The sequence below is a fragment of the Amblyomma maculatum genome, chromosome 2 (genome assembly GCF_055883805.1).
Source record: "Amblyomma maculatum isolate TAMU_Amacu chromosome 2, ASM5588380v1, whole genome shotgun sequence".
Lineage (NCBI taxonomy): Eukaryota > Metazoa > Arthropoda > Arachnida > Ixodida > Ixodidae > Amblyomma > Amblyomma maculatum.
The window spans coordinates 195,350,932-195,370,368 of NC_139345.1; the positions used below are offsets into that span (position 1 = coordinate 195,350,932).

General features: G+C 45.5%; 1 protein-coding gene and 1 pseudogene across 1 annotated transcript; one reads left to right on the forward strand and one right to left on the reverse strand.

Annotated features, from left to right (window-relative positions):
• Positions 1-789: 789 nt before the first annotated feature.
• LOC146200828 (uncharacterized) lies at positions 790-1,777 on the forward strand (annotated as a pseudogene).
• A 2,392-nt stretch (positions 1,778-4,169) lies between these two features.
• Positions 4,170-17,356, reverse strand: LOC146200829 (uncharacterized). The gene is made up of 3 exons (XM_084592440.1): positions 17,268-17,356; positions 15,347-15,435; positions 4,170-4,442 (listed from the first exon to the last, which is right to left on the reverse strand). The coding sequence occupies exons 1-3, from the start codon at positions 17,272-17,274 to the stop codon at positions 4,170-4,172; spliced, it is 369 nt and encodes a 122-aa protein (XP_084448566.1). The 5' UTR covers positions 17,275-17,356.
• Positions 17,357-19,437: the final 2,081 nt, after the last annotated feature.

The window sequence follows — 19,437 nt, forward strand, 5'->3', positions numbered from 1 at the left end:
AGAGACGCCGTTATAAACCGTGTTATTAATATTAAGCAATGTGGCATTTTCAGAACAATTGATTTCACAAACTGAATACTCTGGAATGTTTCAGTTATTTCATACACTACAGTTGATCGGTAAGGATGAAGTCGGCAACGTCGATTGTAGAAGGGAAATATTTATAAAACATTTTGTTTCTCTTTTACTATAGCCCTGTATGTTATGTCCTCTTAGACTTTTGTATAAAAAGCCCCGAATTTGAACAAAGTGTTATGTAGTGACTGCGGCGGAGGCCCCTTGCGACCGGTCAATATAGACCTAGCTGTTATGCATGTCGTCGTCGTACTTGGTGCTTCGGGCGCAGACGACGGCTGGTTGATACGCGTGTCTTTTTGTTCTCTCAAGTCTCCCTAGTCCGCAAGAGGTAGCGGTGCAGGCCGCAGCCAGTTGACAGGCCCTTGCATTTTCGTTTCGTTCTTCCTTCGGTGACAACAACAGCAACAAATTAATAGGGAAACAGCGCTTCACGTCGCCAAAAACAGCGCCGCGTCGACCGCGCATACCGCGCCCACGACGAGCAAGCCGCCTCCTATTACAGAAGCAATAGAACCGTTCCTCTGCAAGGCACCACCTGCAGCACTGAGCTATCAAGGTCGCGCGGCCCAGGCGGCACGTTTGTGTTTCCCGCACTTATGAGGTTCGCGCAGAGCCTGATACGCGCGTTCGTCGTGTCGCGGGTTATACCTACTCCGCCCCTTATCTCCAGCTGACGAAGGCAAATATATATATAGGGACACCCTAAAAACGATGCTTCGTAAGGCAACAAAGCAAGCACTGGGCATACCCATATACTCTTCCACGCAAAGACTGCTAGACATGGGCGCCCGCAACACGGTGGGAGCTCATTGAAGCCCACCTCTATAATCAGAGAATTCGGCTCAGTCACACGAAACATGGACGAGCCGTCCTACGCAAGATAGGATGGCAGATTGAGCCAGTACCCCTCAAGGAAGCCTTTCCGGAAGAGTGGAAGACGACCATTCAGACCAAACCCCTTCCCCGGAACATGACGCCGGGCAAGGACGACGAGAGGCGCACCGCGCGGGCCAAAGCCACAGCCCGGAAGTTGGAGGAGACCCGCAGGGTCCTCTGCGCGCCCGCCTCGCTCCTAAAACACAGTGACCGTGCAGCGGTGGTGGCTACGTCAAAAGACAGGCTGATCGTCAGCGCGTCCATAAAGACAACAGACCCCGCAGTTACCGAAGAAGTGGCCGTGGCCCTCGCACTCGCACAACCGAGCGTGGACACCGTGGTCACCGACTCAAAGACAGCCTGCGGAAGCTTCCGCAGAGGGGTAATCCACTCCGCGGCCCGAGCCATTCTATTCAAGTGCAAGCTTCCGGGAAGAGCCATAGAGCTCGTGTGGGTCCCGGCTCACTCGCAGGTAACAGGCAACACCATCGCAGACTACCATCCCCGAGAAATGTTAATCGGGGGCTAGCACGAGCCGGAAGAGCTACCGCATCCGCTTACCAGCTTTCGGGAAATAATCCGTATGTACCGAGAGGAAAGGTGCACACTGCCAGAACCGCACCCCAAACTCACCAGGCAACGCCAGACGATTCTGCGTCGAGCGCACGTGGGATCGCTTGCGCATCCCATACTGATGAACCGCATGTACCCTGCGGAACACGATATGCTCTGTCCTTTTTGCAGAGTGGGCTTGGCAGCAGCGCATCGGAAACGATGTTCAGGAGCCATTTTTGCTTCGTTCTTCAGGTGCTGGTGGGACTGATGCAAGTACAGCCACCCGTCTTCTGCTTGCCTGGAATGCCTACCGTCATCGAGGATACCAACAACGAACTATCGACACGTGCTGATGTGACAAAAGTCAGCGGAATCATCGAAACGGCAGTCAGGATTTCTGCGCATGACCCGACGTCTGAGACACCAGAGCACGTGGTCCACCTAGCCTTTAAAAGGAGCCCTGCATCTGCGTTCATCTTCAGTGGGCTTGGCAGCAGCGCATCGGAAACGATGTTCAAGAGCCATTTTTTCTTCGTTCTTCAAGTTTGTTCTTATATGCCTACTAAATGCTTCCGCAGCGATAACCGCTGCTTATTGCTGCTGCCTTGCCCACTATGCATTGCGTATTTTTTATCGGATGTCTGTTCATTCTCAAAGGATCTATTATTATGCGGTGACATTGAATCTAACCCCGGTCCAACGCAGGAAGAAATGTTGCTTCAGCTTGTTGCAGGCCAAACCAATATGACTGCCTCTATTAACATGTTACTGGAAAAACAGAATATGCTCGAGAATAAAATCGGCGGTTTAACTGTTCGGATTACCAACCTGGAAGACAAACTATCCTGCCTGGCAACAATAAACAAAGTGGTCAGTGATCTAAAAGCAGCGGTAGCTCAGCTTGAAGAAGATAATTCATACATGCTAAAAAAAATTGATGATTTAGAAAACAGAAGTAGGAGAAACAACTTGATTGTTTATGGTTTGGAGGAGGACGACGAAAAAAATCCTACCAGTCTTCAGAACGCGATCAGGAAAGAACTCTTTGAAGAAACATTGGAAGTTGAAATCAATAGCGTAGAGAGGTGTCACAGGCTGGGAAAAAAGAAGAAAGATCAAAGCCGTCCTAAATTATGAAGTTTCAGGACTACAGAGAAAAACTTGCGGTGTTACAGGCATGTTCGAAGCTGAAAGGAACGAAATTCTCTGTGGCTGAAGACTTCTTCAGCCAAGTTCGTGAAATTAGAAAAAAGTTGTGGCAAAGCTGCTTACTGGAGAAGGGTAACGGCGCTAAAGCCAAACTGATATTTGATAAGCTAGTTGTTGACGGTTCTATGTTCGAATGGGACGAAGTGAAGAATGAGCGCTATCGTATATCAAAAAAGAGGGAATGATGGAGACATGTTACGAACAAAAAGTTCACACTGATAAACGTCAACTGTCGAAGTATTGTCAGTAAAGCTAGGCAACTTGAGGGCCTGCTTTTCACACATGATGTAGAAATCGCTGCACTCACTGAAACATGGTTGGGAAAACATATTTTTGACAGCGAATTCGTGCCACAAAACTACAAATTTTTTCGAAAAGACCGAGATGGAAGGGGCGGTGGAGTGGCCATACTGTTCAAATCTTCATTGCAAATCTTTAGAATGCCAGATATTGATGATGTAGAAGGCATCTTTTGTAAATTTTACAAGAATAATGTTCGTTACATTTAGGAGCCGTGTACATCCCTTATAAAAATGGGAACATCCTTTGAGTTCAATATGAATTCAAAAAAGTCAAAAGGAAGCAACTTCCTCTGAACTGAGAATTGGCTACTGATTTTGAATTCACAGTGAGTGAACTTTCTCTGACCATCCTGTGAATTTCCTTTGAGCTCCCAGTGAACAGAAAGTTGTCAGTTTGAGTTGAGTTCACAGGCAGTGGCCAATTTTTGGTCAGAAGGAAGTTCGAAGGAAGGACGGCTATAGGATATTAGGAGGATGTTCGAAGGAAATATGTTCAAATTGAAACATTCGTGTTATGAGCTTATATTTCTTCGAATAGATGTACTTCCTTTGTTTAGGCCTTGTACTTAGGGCCTGGTTTTGAAGATCCTGCGACAAAATATCGGATCACTTCCCACAATCCCAACAGTGCACATATGCGCAACTACTTGAAAAATGTGTGGTTCATCTATGTTCTGAACTGCCTTCGGGAGTCATTCAGAAGACAAATTCATCACTTCTGGGGCTCAAAAACCATTTATTCAATTTTGCCCGCGTGCCAGCATGGTGGACAAAGTCCCAGTGATCTCACGGGCCGGTACCCCATACTGTGAGCATGTGTAGGCTGAAAAAGAAGATATATATATTGATTTTTTATTTATTTATACAATACTGCAGGCCATAAAAAGGGGCACAATCGAGCATCGGTATACACACCTACGTACAGTACATTTTCCGTACATTTTTCCAGTACACACACATATATATATATATATATATATATATATATCAGAAACCTTTCTGTACGAAGACAGATGCTAGCATATGGCAACTTTTGTCAATTAAATCTGAAGAGCATGGGCAGTGCAAATGGGAGCATTATGCGCAGTGCTGCAGATATGCGCAATCATTATATTGTTGGCAACAAATAAAAAAGAGCAGCTGTGTTAACTATATATCTGACGCCTCATGCACCACACTGCCGAAGCTCCAAAAAGACTTACAGATTACGGCATCCAGTTTTGCCTTGTCTAGAGCTTTCTTTGGAGGCTCCCCTTTCCTGGCGTTGCAAACACGCCCGTACAAGGAGCTGCCTTGCAACTCCTCGGGCGTGAACACCGCTCGAGCCAAATTTCTTGCGAATTTCGTGGCATGTTTGCCAGCACTGTGTTTAATGCGGTCAAGCAGCTGTTGACTCAACTTAACCCCATCTCCAATGGGCACCTGCAAATGCAAAACAAAACATCAAGTAATAACACTGCTATCTTAATGTGCAACATTATTCCTTCACATGCCGATGAAAAAAAAATGAGAGAGCTCTGCAGAGCAAAAATAAATAAAAGCCATCAGCTTCAGCGGACTCAATCAAGCCTCACAATTCATAATTAGTATTTTTGGTTTTCGAGTAAAACCAAATTTTGCACCCAGAACTTTTTAATAGCCAGATTAAGCTAAGACACAAAAATGTAGCTTGAAGCTCTGCTTTTTTGGTGCAGAAAAATGAACTGAGTGTGTATGACTAAACATCTCTGAATGTTTACTTTCTGTAGTGAAGCTTCACTAGAGCACAAGCTTGAAACGATGTTCAATGGGAACACGAGTACTGGCTTATCTGACATCTTTCTGGTATCTTGTAATGTAGCTCTACCCATAGCCCTCTGTTAACATATTATTGTGTGATTAAAATGACTAATGTTTCAGTAGCACGCAAATAAAGGCACAGGGGCCTAATTTGCTGAAGTGTGACACAAGAGGATTGCAATATGTGCAACATAACTGCATAATAATTTACGATTAATGAAAGCGTTGATCTGGTAAACAGTTCCAAAGTAATAGCCTCTTAACTTGTGTGCAACTCAACATTGCAATCGTGCAACCACCTCAGTCTCGACTTATCCCCACTGACTTCCGGCTGTAGAGCCCATAAATTGAAGAAGCATCTGAAGAGATTAGTTGTTTTCTGTCGGACCAAACGATGAGGTTGCTAATGCTGCACGATGTAGTCATCCTCAGCAGCCAGCTTTTTTCTTGATGGTACACACAAACTAGGTAATCAATGACACAAGTAGATCACTGTTTGTTGCAACTGCATTAAAAAATTACTCCTCTCAAAGACATTTCAAGCTTTCTTTTGATGTGATATATTTCAATTCAAACAGCTAGTAAACAAGTCGCAGACCAAGGGCCTTCTTACTAATTGCACGTTATTTTGCAAAAAGAAAAATGGTACCTTCTTTAACAACCTATTTTGTGCCTCAATTTAAAGTATACAATAAAACACTACTTTCCCACTGCCAACCAAATTTTTTAAAATAGGTCCAAAATGTGAGGCACTGCTAATAATTCACATAACAAAGGCTAGCTTGAGGAAGCTATCTTGAATGAGTAAAGATTCCATACTGACACCTCACCTTTAAAATACCAAAACATTTCAGCATAATGTAGATTAATGCAAGAAATGCTCATTAATGTGTAGTAAAAGCATGCATTCCATTTTATAATACATTCAGTGCTGTTTGTACTATAAGCTTTCGAACATTGAATTTAGTGTAAATCATAGCACAGAAAAATGAAGACAACAGCGAGAAATACAAACCAAGCACTAACTGAACGTTCCATTTACAGGGCAGGGAATACACATGAAAATGATTTATTTCGACCACACACGCAAATTTCTCTCCAAAAACACAATCCCCCACTTGTGCAGTTTGACGGATGAGTTTCCTACACATGTGGCACAAGCAGTGTGAATATGACGAGCTTTCACTATCTCCATAACAGTTTGACTGCTGTGTAAGGAGATTACTTTGCTATCACTTATATCAGTATATATTTGTGTTTCCTGCAATGTAGGTTCAAATCTGTCAACTTCAGCCTGAGCCTAAGAGATTTCTTGCGCTCACCTAGCCATTTATTAATGCACCATCCTAGTTGCCCAATGTAACAGCTGCTACCGAAGTAGGGTATCTGGCAAGACTGCTTTTTTTAGTTTCAAAGCATTCCTCTGTTGGTGGAAACCTGGTAAATTTGAGTGGCCCACCTCTGAAAATTAACTTTGCCCGAATTGAGGACTGAGTCAATTCCCATGCCAAGGACAGACTTGGCCCACCCTCAAAATGAACTTTACAGAATCGAAAACTGAGCTGACCCAGCTTTGCGTGTCTTAATCAATTTAACTATGTTAAACAAATAATTTTATGTGTGCCATGAAGTGACTGGTGGCTGTTCATGGATGGACTCATTTTGCTGGTCACCTGTTTCTGTGGCAAGTGGAACAGCTTGCGAAATTCTGCTAAACCGCCTTTCATAGACATCATACATAGTAAGAACTATTCTACACAGCAGTAAAGTGTTAAGCAGCAAGCAGAGGCCTATCATATTCACAAGACTGGCACTGCGTGTGTTATCAAGCCATCTAGCACAATGCAAGGGTGAGAGTTCATGCTTTTGTAGAGCATTTTGTGAGCATGGCCAGATGGCATCATTTTCATGTGCACATATATCTTTTCTTGCATGAGTAAATCTGTAGCTGAAAGCTAGCATCTGATTTGTCCTAATTTCTGCTGTCAAGTCATGAACCAAATAATGGCATATAGGCTTCTGAAGTGAAGAAAAAGTCACTACCTAAACCTCTGAAGTGTGAAGAACCCCACGGGCGCCTGGCTTTTTGGTGGACGCCAAAAGCCAGGCGCCCGTGTGCTGTGCGATGTGATTGCACGTTAAAGAACCCCAGGTGGTCAAAATTTCCGGAGTCCTCCACTACGGCAACTCCTGTGGCCTGAGTCACTTTGGAACGTTAAACCCCACAAAGCAAACATATATATATATATATATATATATATATATATATATATATATATATATATATATATATATATTGTCACGCGCCTTCGTAGAACGTCGACGGAAGATGAAAAAGAGCGGTCGGGTAGATCGGTGAAGAAGAAGAAAGAGCAAGAGCAGAGGAACGTTTGTACGCTTCGCCGCAATCCTCTTTGTACCGATCCCTGTAAATAAACCCCCCGTGCGTACAAAGTACGTAACATCGCGTACAAAGTATGTAACATCTTGGTGGAGGTGCTTGGGTAGCGACCACGGAGCGTTTCATCTACCGAAGAAGCCGTAGACTTGCTGGCCTACCACCAGTGCCATCAGACATGGCTGAAGACGGCAGTACCGAGCAGCCAGAACCATCCACGGCGAACAACTGGCCCCATTATCGAGAGCCGCGTACTTTTTCCGGAAAACCTGAGGAGGACGTTGATGAGTGGTTGAAGCACAACGAAAGAGTGAGTAAATACAATCACTGGACCGCCGCTACTAAGCTGGCTAATGTGGTGTTCTTCCTTGCCGCCACTGCCTTCGACTGGTTCGATAATCACGAGGATTCATTAAGTACATGGGCTATCTTTACCAGCGAAATCAAGAAAAAATTTGGAGATGAACCTGCAAAGAAGAAGCGCGCTGAACAAACTTTGTTTCACCGGGCACAAGTACCCGGAGAAACTTGAACTGCATATATCGAAGCCATCTTAAAGCTATGCAGACTCGTCAACCCCACTATGCTTGAAGAAGACAAAGTCGGTCACCTCCTGAAAGGAATAGCAGAAGACGTTTATAATTTTCTTATTAGCAAAGAGAACCTGAGCACCACCGCTGATGTTATAAAGCATTGTAGAACATTTGAGGCTCTCAAGCTGCGACGAATTACACCCAAATTCGGAAGACTGGCCAATGTCACCTCTGTAGCCAGTGTTGAAGCCTGTCCAGTTTCCATGGCTGATATGATACGAGAGATTGTACGCGAGGAATTAAGATCTAGGGACGCCATCTGTAGTGAAGAATATGTGCCGCAGAGTTGTGCACCGCAGGCAAATGTTGCCGCCCTGTCCACTCCGTGGGTTCAACCTAGCGGCGCTTCCCATATGGACGATCAGCGCAGCTATACTCAACGTTACGACCACCAGCCGATGGAAAAGAGGCCCGCCTACTCTGAAAATGTGGTTTGTCAGCAGCGAGAGCCTCGCTACAACCAACGTTGCGACTTTGTTAGTGAGGACTGTTATGCTGATCGCTGGCGCCCTCAACCTGTTTGCTACAGGTGTGGCATTGCGGGGCATATCGCTAGATACTGCCGCCGTCGTTTTCCAACTGTACAAGATTACCGACCCCACGCGAACATTCACGGACGGCTGCACACCGAACAACAACGATCCCCGACTATGCCTACTGGGGACTCACACCATTCGACACATTTGAGGAATTCATCTCCTGCATCTGATCGTAGTGTGACGCCGCCACCCCAGCGCCCGCGCAGGTCACCTTCTCCTCGACGTCGTTCTACCCCGCCGCCTCCGGGAAACTAGGGGGCGCGGCCGATGGAGGTGAGGCCGCCGGCGAGTCGATGACGTCCATACCTCTGCCCGTGTTTATGTTAAAGAATAAATTGGAAATGTTTGTTGATGGTGTGAAAACAATGGCTCTTGTGGACACTGGTGCTACAGTATCTGTTATGAGTTTGAGTTTTAAGAAACGTTTAGGTAGAAAAGTAATGTTCAGTGGTGACCGTGCAGTGTTATTCCGTGGTGTCGGTGGTGAACCTTTAGTTCCTCTTGGTGTGTGTGCTTCGGACGTTGTTATTGGCGGCCTCAAGTTTAGAGTAGAATTTGCAGTACTGCCTCGGTCTACGCATGATGTGATTCTTGGGATTGATTTTCTGCAAGAGAGTGGTGCAACTTTAGACTGTGGTACGGGAGAGATTGCTTTGAATCCTTCACTACTTTCGGTTCTTGTGGATGACTCGACACCTGAATTTGGAGCATTTGCTGTGGAAGAAGACACAATTGTGCCAGCGTTATCTGCAGCATTCGTGCGCGTTTTCTCTATTCGGAACCAGTGCGAATCTTTTGAGGCTATAGTAGAACCTACGAGATTCACCTGCTCTAAGAAGAGTATCCTTGTGCCTCGTTGCGTCATTCCTGTGACTAAAGGGCACACTGAGCTATGGACAGTAAACCACTCCGAAGAGCCAACTGTGTTGCCTCGGGGCCTAAAACTCGCCCGTTTCGAGGAAGGCATATCCGGTTCCGTCGCGGCGTTAAACAGCTCTGTCACTGAGCAGCAGGTGCGACCAGGCATGGAGACCCAAGTTACGGCTATGATTAGTAAGTATCTTTCTACAACTGAGCGTCGTATTCTAGTGGAACTACTACTGAAACACGTGACAGTGTTCGACTTTGCCAAGGATGACTCAATGCCACTGCCTACCAGTCGTATTCATCACACGATCAACACAGGGTCCGCCCCTCCAATACGTCAGAAGCCCTATCGAGTCTCAGCATCTGAACGTAAGGTAATAGATGAGCAAGTTCAAGACATGCTAAAGCGCGGCATTATTCGAGAGTCATGTAGTCCTTGGGCAGCTCCAGTTATCCTTGTTAAAAAGAAAGATGGCACATGGAGGTTTTGTGTTGACTACCGCCGTTTAAATTCAGTCACGAAGAAAGATGTCTACCCGCTTCCACGTATAGATGACGCAATTGACTGTCTGCACTCACTTCATACTTTTCCTCTATTGACTTGAGATCCGGTTACTGGCAAATCCCCATGCACATTGCAGATAAAGAAAAAACGGCATTCGTAACACCAGACGAACTTTACGACTTTAACGTTATGCCTTTTGGATTATGTAATGCACCTGCCACATTCGAGCGATTCATGGATACAATTCTACGTGGACTAAAGTGGCAAATTTGTTTATGTTATTTGGACGACGTAGTAATTTTTGGCAAAACATTTAGTGAGCACAACAGCCGTCTGGATATCGTACTTAATTGCATGGAACAAGCTGGTCTTGTACTGAATGCAAAGAAATGTCATTTTGGCGATCGTGAAACAATTGTCCTTGGTCACTTAGTTGACAAAGAAGGTGTTCGACCAGATCCCAAGAAAATTGAAGCCGTCAAAAGTTTTACCGTGCCCAAATCAGTAAAAGAGTTGCAGAGCTTTTTGGGGCTATGCTCGTACTTTCGACGCTTTATACCAAGGTTTGCAGACATCGCTTACCCACTTACGAGTCTACTGCATAAAGATACACCATTCAATTGGACCAGCGAATGTGACTCAGGTTTCCGTCATCTGAAGTTTCTTTTGACCTCGGGCCCAATCCTCCGCCACTTCTGCCCATCAGCTCCAATTGAAGTACACACTGACGCAAGTGGTATCGGTGTCGGCGCTGTACTTATACAACGCCATGGACGCGATCAGCACGTGATAGCGTATGCCAGCCGCTCGTTGAGTAAATGTGAAAGAAATTACACGGTTACGGAGCAAGAATGTCTAGCCGTTGTTTTCGCTGTACAGCGCTTTCGTTCCTATCTGTACGGGAATGCTTTCACGATTGTGACCGACCACCATTCCCTTTGCTGGCTCGTGAGTCTTCGTGACCCCTGTGGGCGGCTCGCTCGATGGGCTTTACGCCTACAAGAGTTTAATTTTACTGTGGTGCATAAAAGCGGCCATAAACACTCAGATGCTGACTGTCTTTCGCGTTTGCCGCTTCAAACGACTGATAATGACTCAGACAATTTCGATGAATATTTGGCTCCAATTGCACAAACCTTCCCTGATCTCCGAGTTTTCCGAACCGGGAAACGCAAAGACGAAACATTAACTTCACTGTTTGATTCCGCCAACGATCCTATGAAGAACACATTTAGCATTCGCGAAGGAGTGCTTTACAAAAAAAATTTCGCCTCTGGGGGAGCACGTATGCTTCTTGTCGTTCCGGAAAGCCTACGTATCACAGTTCTAGAAATGAAGCATGATGACGCCACGTCTGGTCACCTGGGAGTGGCCCGAACACTCCACCGCACACAGCAGCCATTTTACTGGCCGAAGATGCGTTCAACGATCAAGCGATATGTAGCCAGCTGTGTGCAATGTCAGCTCTTTAAGCTGTCGACTTCAAGCTCACATGGAAAACTGCAGCCAGTCACACCTCCAACAGCCCCGTTTGAGCAAGTTGGCATTGACCTTCTTGGACCTTTTCCACGGTCCTCTAAAGGAAACCGATGGATTCTTGTGTGCGTTGATTATTTAACCCGCTACTGTGAGACAGCCGCGATACCATCCGCTACTGCGTCTGAAGTATCAAATTTCTTACTTCGACTCGTCATTCTTCGGCACGGCCCTCCTGCAGTCATCATTAGTGACCGTGGACGCCAATTCATAGCGGACATTGTCGAAGAACTTCTTCGCCTCAGCGCCTGCAGTTTTCGCCACTCCACGCCATATCATCCCCAAACGAACGGTGCGGTAGAAGGAACTAATAGGACGCTTACCACCATGTTGGCTATGTACGTCGCTGCAGACCATAAGGACTGAGATGGCGTTCTACCGTTCATTACGCATGCATATAACACAGCGCAACATGAGACAACAGGCTACAGTCCCTTCTACCTTCTCTACGCTCGCACGCCTCGCTGTGCCCTCGATACCATACTGCCATTTTTCATTCATGACGAACCTTCTCTTGCTACCACACTCTGCAGAGCTGAAGAAGCCCGCCAGCTGGCCAGAGTTCGAATTTTATCTTCACAAGAACGTTCTAAGAACCGCTACGACGCCCGACACCAACAAGTTTCCTATGCTCCTGGTGACTATGTGTGGTTGTGGACACCTCTCCGTAAGCGTGGGCTTTGTCAAAAACTGCTTTCACACTACACCGGACCGTTTGTTGTGTTAGAACGCATCAATGACCTGAATTACGTCATAGCACGCATAACGGCGAATGGTCGACGGTCACGGCAGACGCAGGTGGTGCATGTAGCCCGCCTCAAGCGATTTCATTCCAGAGGATCTCTGTAACTCGCTCGACGGGCTTCGTCTGCGAGGAGGGAAATGTCACGCGCCTTCGTAGAACGTCGACGGAAGATGAAAAAGAGCGGTCGGGTAGTTCGGTGAAGAAGAGCAAGAGCAGAGGAACGTTTGTACGCTTCGCCGCAATCCTCTTTGTACCGATCCCTGTAAATAAACCCCCCGTGCGTACAAAGTACGTAACATCGCGTACAAAGTACGTAACAATATATATACCGGGTGTCCCAGCTAACTTGAACCAAGGGGTACAAAATAATATATTTGAGGTAGGTCAGTGAAACCAATGGCATTCAACTGCCAGCCTCTTTGCGCACTACAGGCAAATTTTGTTTTGCAATTACTAATTAGCTAATTATGTAAATTTATCTAATTTATTAAATATCGACTTTAGACCAAACATGCAAATTGGAAAGTTGTAGAGCACCTTCAGAAACGACCATTTCATTAATTGCGATAAAGAAAGTCTCACGTATATCTTTTTTTCCGGGCTTAGAAGAAAGCCCGCGAAATACAAATAATACCATGTGACTAGTGCATTTGTGCGCCGCGATTGTGGTGCTCTCAGTCGTGGTTTGAGCGAACGAAATCTGGGGCCGAATTACGGTTCTCGCTCTAAAGTTATAGAGCGTGACGTCAAAATGACGACGCCGTGACGTCTCAGCGAGACGTCAACGCGTGACGAAAATCGGAATCAACCAATGATTGCCAGGGTGCCGCCCCGGGCCGCTTATTTTCACGGCAACAGGTTTATTCGCACGCCAAGGAGCTGTTTGCTAACTTTTTTATAGATATAGCATGTGAATAAATTAACTAAAGTTGTATATTTTCGAGAAGCCGCATTTAAAGCTCAATGTCATAAAAAAAATCAAGAAGCAGCTACAGTTTTACAATTGAACGCTCTCGTGGGTAGCTTCTTTTGCCGCGAGGGCGCGCTGGCAGAGGTAAACCGTAAAAATGGCGATTTTTAGTAAAACAGCTGATTCCACGGCTATAGTGCCGGCTTTTGCGCATCGTCTGATGTCAAGGTACTGTGTGATGGTCCTAAATGCGCGGAGAAATCATATCGAAAGCAGTGTAATCGGGGCTTTGTTTATTTTTCTTTAGGAAACAGAAACGAAAGATCGATCGCGGAGCACAGGCAAAATAAACTTTTATGTCCACACGAACGTCTCACACACAAATGCTTCAGTTAGAACGAGCACGGGGAAAAGCAACGCGGTTGAGCGTACACTATCAACCTCGCTCGTTTTCATTCGTTTTGCACTGTATGTCGCCTTCGCCTCCGTCTTTTGCTTTGGGCGCACTGCGGAGCCCAACCACCCTTCAGCGCCAACTTTGCAGTAGTTGAATTAAGCCATTTGACGCACGCACTTGCTCACCGTCAGCTATGAGAGGCCGACTACCAGTGGAGACGAAATCCTCCGGAGGCAAAAAAGAAAAAGATCGATGCACGCATGACAGCCGCACCGTCAAGAGCGGTCGACTGCGAGCTTCATCACAGTTCATCGGCGCATTCATCGCACCACCATTCCGCTTTCGCATTTTCAAGTCGAAATAGGCGTCGGAACAACTCGCCGAACAAGTAGAACGCATTCTCACACACCGCCCTTCGTCGTTGCTCGCGCCGGCGTTGCCGCTTCAGCGCCGCAGCCACCACTCACACCACTCCACCGCGGACGCCGCCGCCATTTTCGCTCTATAACTCGCTCTAAAACGTTTTAGACCGTTTCATCGCGCTCTACAAAAATAGTCTAAAACAACGGGCATAATTAGGTGCGCGACGTCATCTGTTTTTTCGCCTCCGCGTCGCAATCGCAGCATCCCGTGACGCAACTTTTCAAGATGGCGACGGCGACCAATAGGAGCGGGCGTTTTAGAGCGCTCTCAATTATAGAGCGGTCCGTAATACGGCCCCAGCTGCGGCCGTGTCATCTTGGCCCCGTTAAAGCGGCAGGCCGATAAGCCTGCGATGGCTTCTTCGCCCGCGTCAGACAGCCGGCCCACGTGATGGTGCAGTAGCAGCGAGAGCGGCGAGCCGACACCACCGACATTCTAACAAAGCCTTCTTCTCTCCCATCAGCGAACGTCACGACAAACGAATGAGCGATAACGTATCAGCCACTGAATCTGCGCATACAGGCTTGGGTAAAGGGGCGAGATGACATCGTGTGACTCGACTAAAATTAGCGCTGCACCTTCATTTGCCGGTTCTTTATCGCCATCCGCCTGTCGCGATGTAGGCTGCTGCGGTGCGCAGGCCTGGCCAAAATCGCGGTGGCAACGGGCGAGCTCGAGCTCGCTCGAACCATCGCCAACATTTCTGCCTGCCGCTGCAACGGGACCATCGGGTCACGGCCGCAGCTTATGTCGTTCGCTCAAACCACGACTGAGAGCACCACAATCGCTGCGCACAAATGCGCTAGTCACGTGGTATTATTTGTATTTCGCGGGCTTTCTTCTGAGCCCGGAAGAAAAGATACACGTGAGACTTTATCGCAGTTAATGGAGTGGGGGTTTCTGAAGGTGCTCTACAACTTTCCAACTCACATGTTTGGTCTAAAGTCGATATTTAATAAATTAGAGAAATTAACATAATTAGCTAATTAAGTAAATGCAAAACAAATATTGCCTGTAGTGCGCAAACAGGCTGGCAGTTGTATGCAATTGGTTTCACTGACCTACCTCAAATATATTATTTTGTAACCCTTGGTTCAAGTTAGCTGGGACACCCGGTATATATAATATGTTTCCATACAATCACACACAAATGCTAATTATGTATTAAAATATCCCACAGTTCAACCTAGATGACCCTCCTGTGCTTTTAGTCAGGTGGGAAAAAGGCGAGCTTTTCTCAGTACAAAGCCTCAGCAACTCACTTTTGATTTGCTGAAAAAAAAAACTGGTGGCACTGCCTTGTCAATGACTTCAAACTTTCTTAAATTGCAAAATTAAGTAATGATTTTTCTAAGTATTTTGAATACTGCTGAACACTACATTCGCTGCAACTGATAATTTGTCTCGGATTTTTTTTTTCATTTCAAATTCCCTTTGTTTAAAAAAATTGTAAGTGCTATCTGAAACACCTGGTGTAACGAGCCTCTAATTTCCTTATCCTTAAATACATGACAAATGGCAATGTGGCCATGAAACTAGTACCAAGCTCTTGAATAACCCTCAAGAAAATGTTGAGTGAGAAAGGCTCACATAGGAAACAATGAGAACCATGCAGTCAAGATTAAAGCACTAACCTGAGCTTCCTCAAGTGGCGTCACAACTGCTTGTGTAGGCTCTGCAGCATGAACTGCTTCGGTCAGTTGAGTAACCAGAGCGCCAACATCTAAAAGAAAAATAAAGCTCAAATAAACATGCTAACTCGTCATCAGCAGCAGTTCATATAAGATCCACTCCCATACCCTTGTCCCTGTAACTGACCCCATCCTACGCCAGCTGTAATACCACCATAAGCTTCCCAAACTCAGCATATATTATGGTGAGGCTACCCAAAATTAATATTAAATAATATGCCTCTGCCTGTGCCACTAGGTATAACGGGCTACTACCCCATCTGGCAAGGCATCTCGTGGGGAGGACGCCCCAATGTCTAAGCCAGTAAAAATCTCACACTTCATTTGGCAGCAGACAATGCCCACGCTCGCCATTATGTCTCGATTCTTGCTATGCTAACAGCGAAATTAACTGTTTGCCACTTTTGGCTACGTCTGTCTTCAGGGATCCACCCTGCCATTCTCGAGAGGCCAACATGCATAGCAAAGGGCACCACAGGTGAAATTAATGGGAAAAGTAACATAAGTGCCATAAAGCAGCTTTTGTATACATATAATCATACCTACCAACCCTTCCAATTGTATGACCACTGAGGCTTAGATGCCAGTGTTGAGCTCAGGTTAATTTCAACCACAGAGTATTGGCATCGCACAGTACCAAGTCTCTGGCACTTTGCTTCCATCAAAATGTGATGGCCTCGGCCTAGATCGAGCATGCTTCTTTTGTGGCAGCAGCCGAGCACCATAGCATTGAGCCAATTCGGCGACCCCTTAGACATATGAATTTTTCCACCGATTCATATACCGTGCGATCTAGCCTCAGCAGTTCATTTCCTCTCAGTCTAACATAACTTGTTTCCTGAGTACTATTAGTCCCACAGCTTTGTTCCAAATGCTTAAGTCATTAATCGCATGCATCAATCTTTTCGCAATTTATTTACCAATGAGAAATGTAGATTTAAATGAATCGGGGATCAGGAAAAACAGCCTCCAAAGCTCCTACACAATCTTGCCTTCAAAGCGGCCAAAATTTGGCACACCTCTAGGACAGAAGAGTGCACCAAGAAGCCATCTTTAACCGCATCATTACTTTAGTGCTTGTGAACCAATTGGGCGATGAAAGTTTAGTTAAATTTTCAAAATGCTAAACTCATGAAAATATAGGTATAGGCGGTGCTTGCTGTCCCATTCATAAATCCCTGCCTGTATTGAATGGTTTAATATTTTCCATCAGTGCTCCTTTAATGTCCCAAAGTTGCATACGTACTAGGAAAGACACTCCAGCCAAACGCGCCAGTTTACATTTAGTTACCTATGGTTACTTTTCACACCCAAAAGTCTGACCAGCATTATGCCAATAGATCCATGACTTCTATTCGAGATTCTGCAGCTCAGCACCTGGATGCCATACCCACTAAGCCACTGCAGCAGCGAATTTCTGCTTTATCCACATTATGTGCAAGGCTTTCTCTTGTTTTCGCTTTTTTTACATGACCGCCATCAGTCTTGATAGTGACAGCATAAAAAAACAAGCCATATTCACATGAATGCAACATCTACACACAGTACTGCATGCACTGCAGATGGCGCTTCATCTAATATGCTAAACCATGTGATGCCCCATCTCGCACTAATGTAAATAGAGGTGCAGGTGTGTTGATGGTAAACACAGGGACAGCGCACATCCTTACGGTTCGATAGGTGGAATTCTGCTCACTGCAACATGCTTTCCCCATGACATGTCCCAGACTTGGCAACTTATACTTAAGATTTAGCACTTACATCTGCTATGCTCTACACAGCATTTGATGACATAGCAAATAATTCCAGTCTAAAAGCAGCAGAAGTTTGCATGCACGTGACTTCGAAAAAAGTGACCACATACCATGCATCTGGCGCGCTTCATTTCTTTCAGCCTTGTATTTTTTGGCTTTTTTTGCAGCATCCAGCTGTGTTTCCAATTCCGCTACTCTTTTTTTGGCCTCGCTGCATTCAGACTGTAGGTCCTGTAAAAGTATATATGGCAATAGGTATGCACCGAAACCTGCTTCTGTTGAAATGCTTCAAATAAAAGTGGTCATGTGCACCCATCTGGTTCCACCCAGGAAGATTAGCAAAACAGAGACAAATAAAAAGGACGACAGATAGCAGGCCAGTGGCATGGCCAGCTTCCAGGCTAGGGTACAGTGCTAATACAGTCGAGCACCTCTAAAATAGAACCTGCATAACAAAGTAGTTCATATGTCCCACGTAAATTTTTGTCTTTCATGTGAATTGTGCATGCCTCCATTCGCCGCGAGATTGACCTAGAGGTGGTGCCACCGTCGCTCCAATAGTGGGGATTAGCAGCCGGTGGCGCTCACAGAAACGCACGCAGCATACATCTGCTTCTGAGTTTACGGTGGGTTTGTTGGCGACGAAAACCTGCCTTACGCAATGCGTTAACGATTTGTTGTTTAGTGTGTTCCAATATTGCAGAAAAACATTTGTGGATTTCGTCAATGCAGCAAAAAAAATAATAAAGCGTGGATTTTAGGAAAACAAGGCACACAACCACCCGTATTTTAGATTTACTGGCACCACTCTGCATGCTTTTTGCGTTGTGCGCCACTCACAGGCCTGATACTTGGGCCTGAACATGACATATCACCTTTTTACAGCGTGCGCATGCCTTATTCATGTGAGACAGGCAAATTTAGCGTCAAGCCCACGGAAATACAAGGTTCGTGCTCTGCCCTGCAGTACTTTAGAATGAATCGAGGCAGCCTGGTTCATTATATAGTACTTGACAAAAGGATTATGAAGGTTAATTGTAGCACTGACAGCGTACTGCCCAGCGGGTTGCCGTAGACTGAGTGGACATTAACTCTGGCTAGTCAACCAGGCACAAGTATTCCCCAAAAATGCGATTACGCCGACACTCTACAGGAAACCTCGCCGCACAGGAAAGCTGACTGCTCACATGTAGAGCGGTGAGTGGATTGAGTTTGCCGAGCTCACAAAGGCGATGCTTCTCGCAACAGATAATCTGGTGTTGCACTGTGAAATGACTTTAAATGATTTCCTGAAACTGAGGGAAATATAGGAATTTCTGATGTGTGTGTGATGCTTATAAATGGTAAATTAGTAGCGTAATTATTTTTTTTAAACGACAATGAATTTCATAATGTGACAGAACTTTTACACACACAAAATTTAGGACTAGCAGCGATTAATTTTCAGTAACGTTAAAGTGCAAGCTACGAATCAGTAGCTGCGAAGACATCGTAAAAACTGCGCTTGGTCGCTGTCATGTTCTGGCAAGGAATTTGAAGGCTGAAGATTTCTTTATCATTTTAAATATTGTTGAGCAGTGACTTGGGGTGATTCTTTCGTTTACTTCCAAAACAAGTGCAGGATATAGAACTATCCTGAAAGAAATGGGTTCATCTGATCATGTGACTATAAATATGCATTTATTCCTGAACTAAACACCGATGGTTAAGCCCGTATGAAGCTATTTTACTCCCCGTCAGAAACAACCAGTTTTCTCGAAATACAGCACAGATCAAAAGGGGTTCTAATGATTCTAATGGACTACCAGTGTACATTGATCTATGTGTATTATGTAATATTTAGTGTAACAGGTGCTGCAAAGATTTGTTTCTTAAACATTCTAGCATTTCTCTAAAGGGAAATGTGCTCATTATCACTGTTACGGATGCGCAGAATCCTTCAACACGAAAAAATAAAAGAAGAAATGAAATGCATATATGGGTTTTACGCGCCATGCGACATCGGCTATATGACGGCTGATGTAGGGGCGGGCCTCGGTGGCGTTGACCACGTGGGATTGTTTAACGTGCATTCAAATCCCACATCCGAGAAGCGCCTTTCGAAACGGCTGGGATCGAACCCCCCCCTTCTCGAAATCAGCAGTCCAGCGCCCTACCCCTGACGCACCGCGAGAGAGGTTGAACGGCAAAAAAGTACTCAGACAACTTTATCGTGAATACTGAAGGCACAGAGTGGCTTGTTCAAATTGTATTTTGCCCGCCGAGGTGGTGCAGTGGTTA

Excerpts from the sequence above, each read along its gene's own strand:
- LOC146200829 (XM_084592440.1), bottom strand. Across the intron at positions 4,443-15,346 it reads CGCCACTTGAGGAAGCTCAG|GTGCCCATTGGAGATGGGGT; the intron begins GTTAGTGCTTTA and ends TTGCATTTGCAG.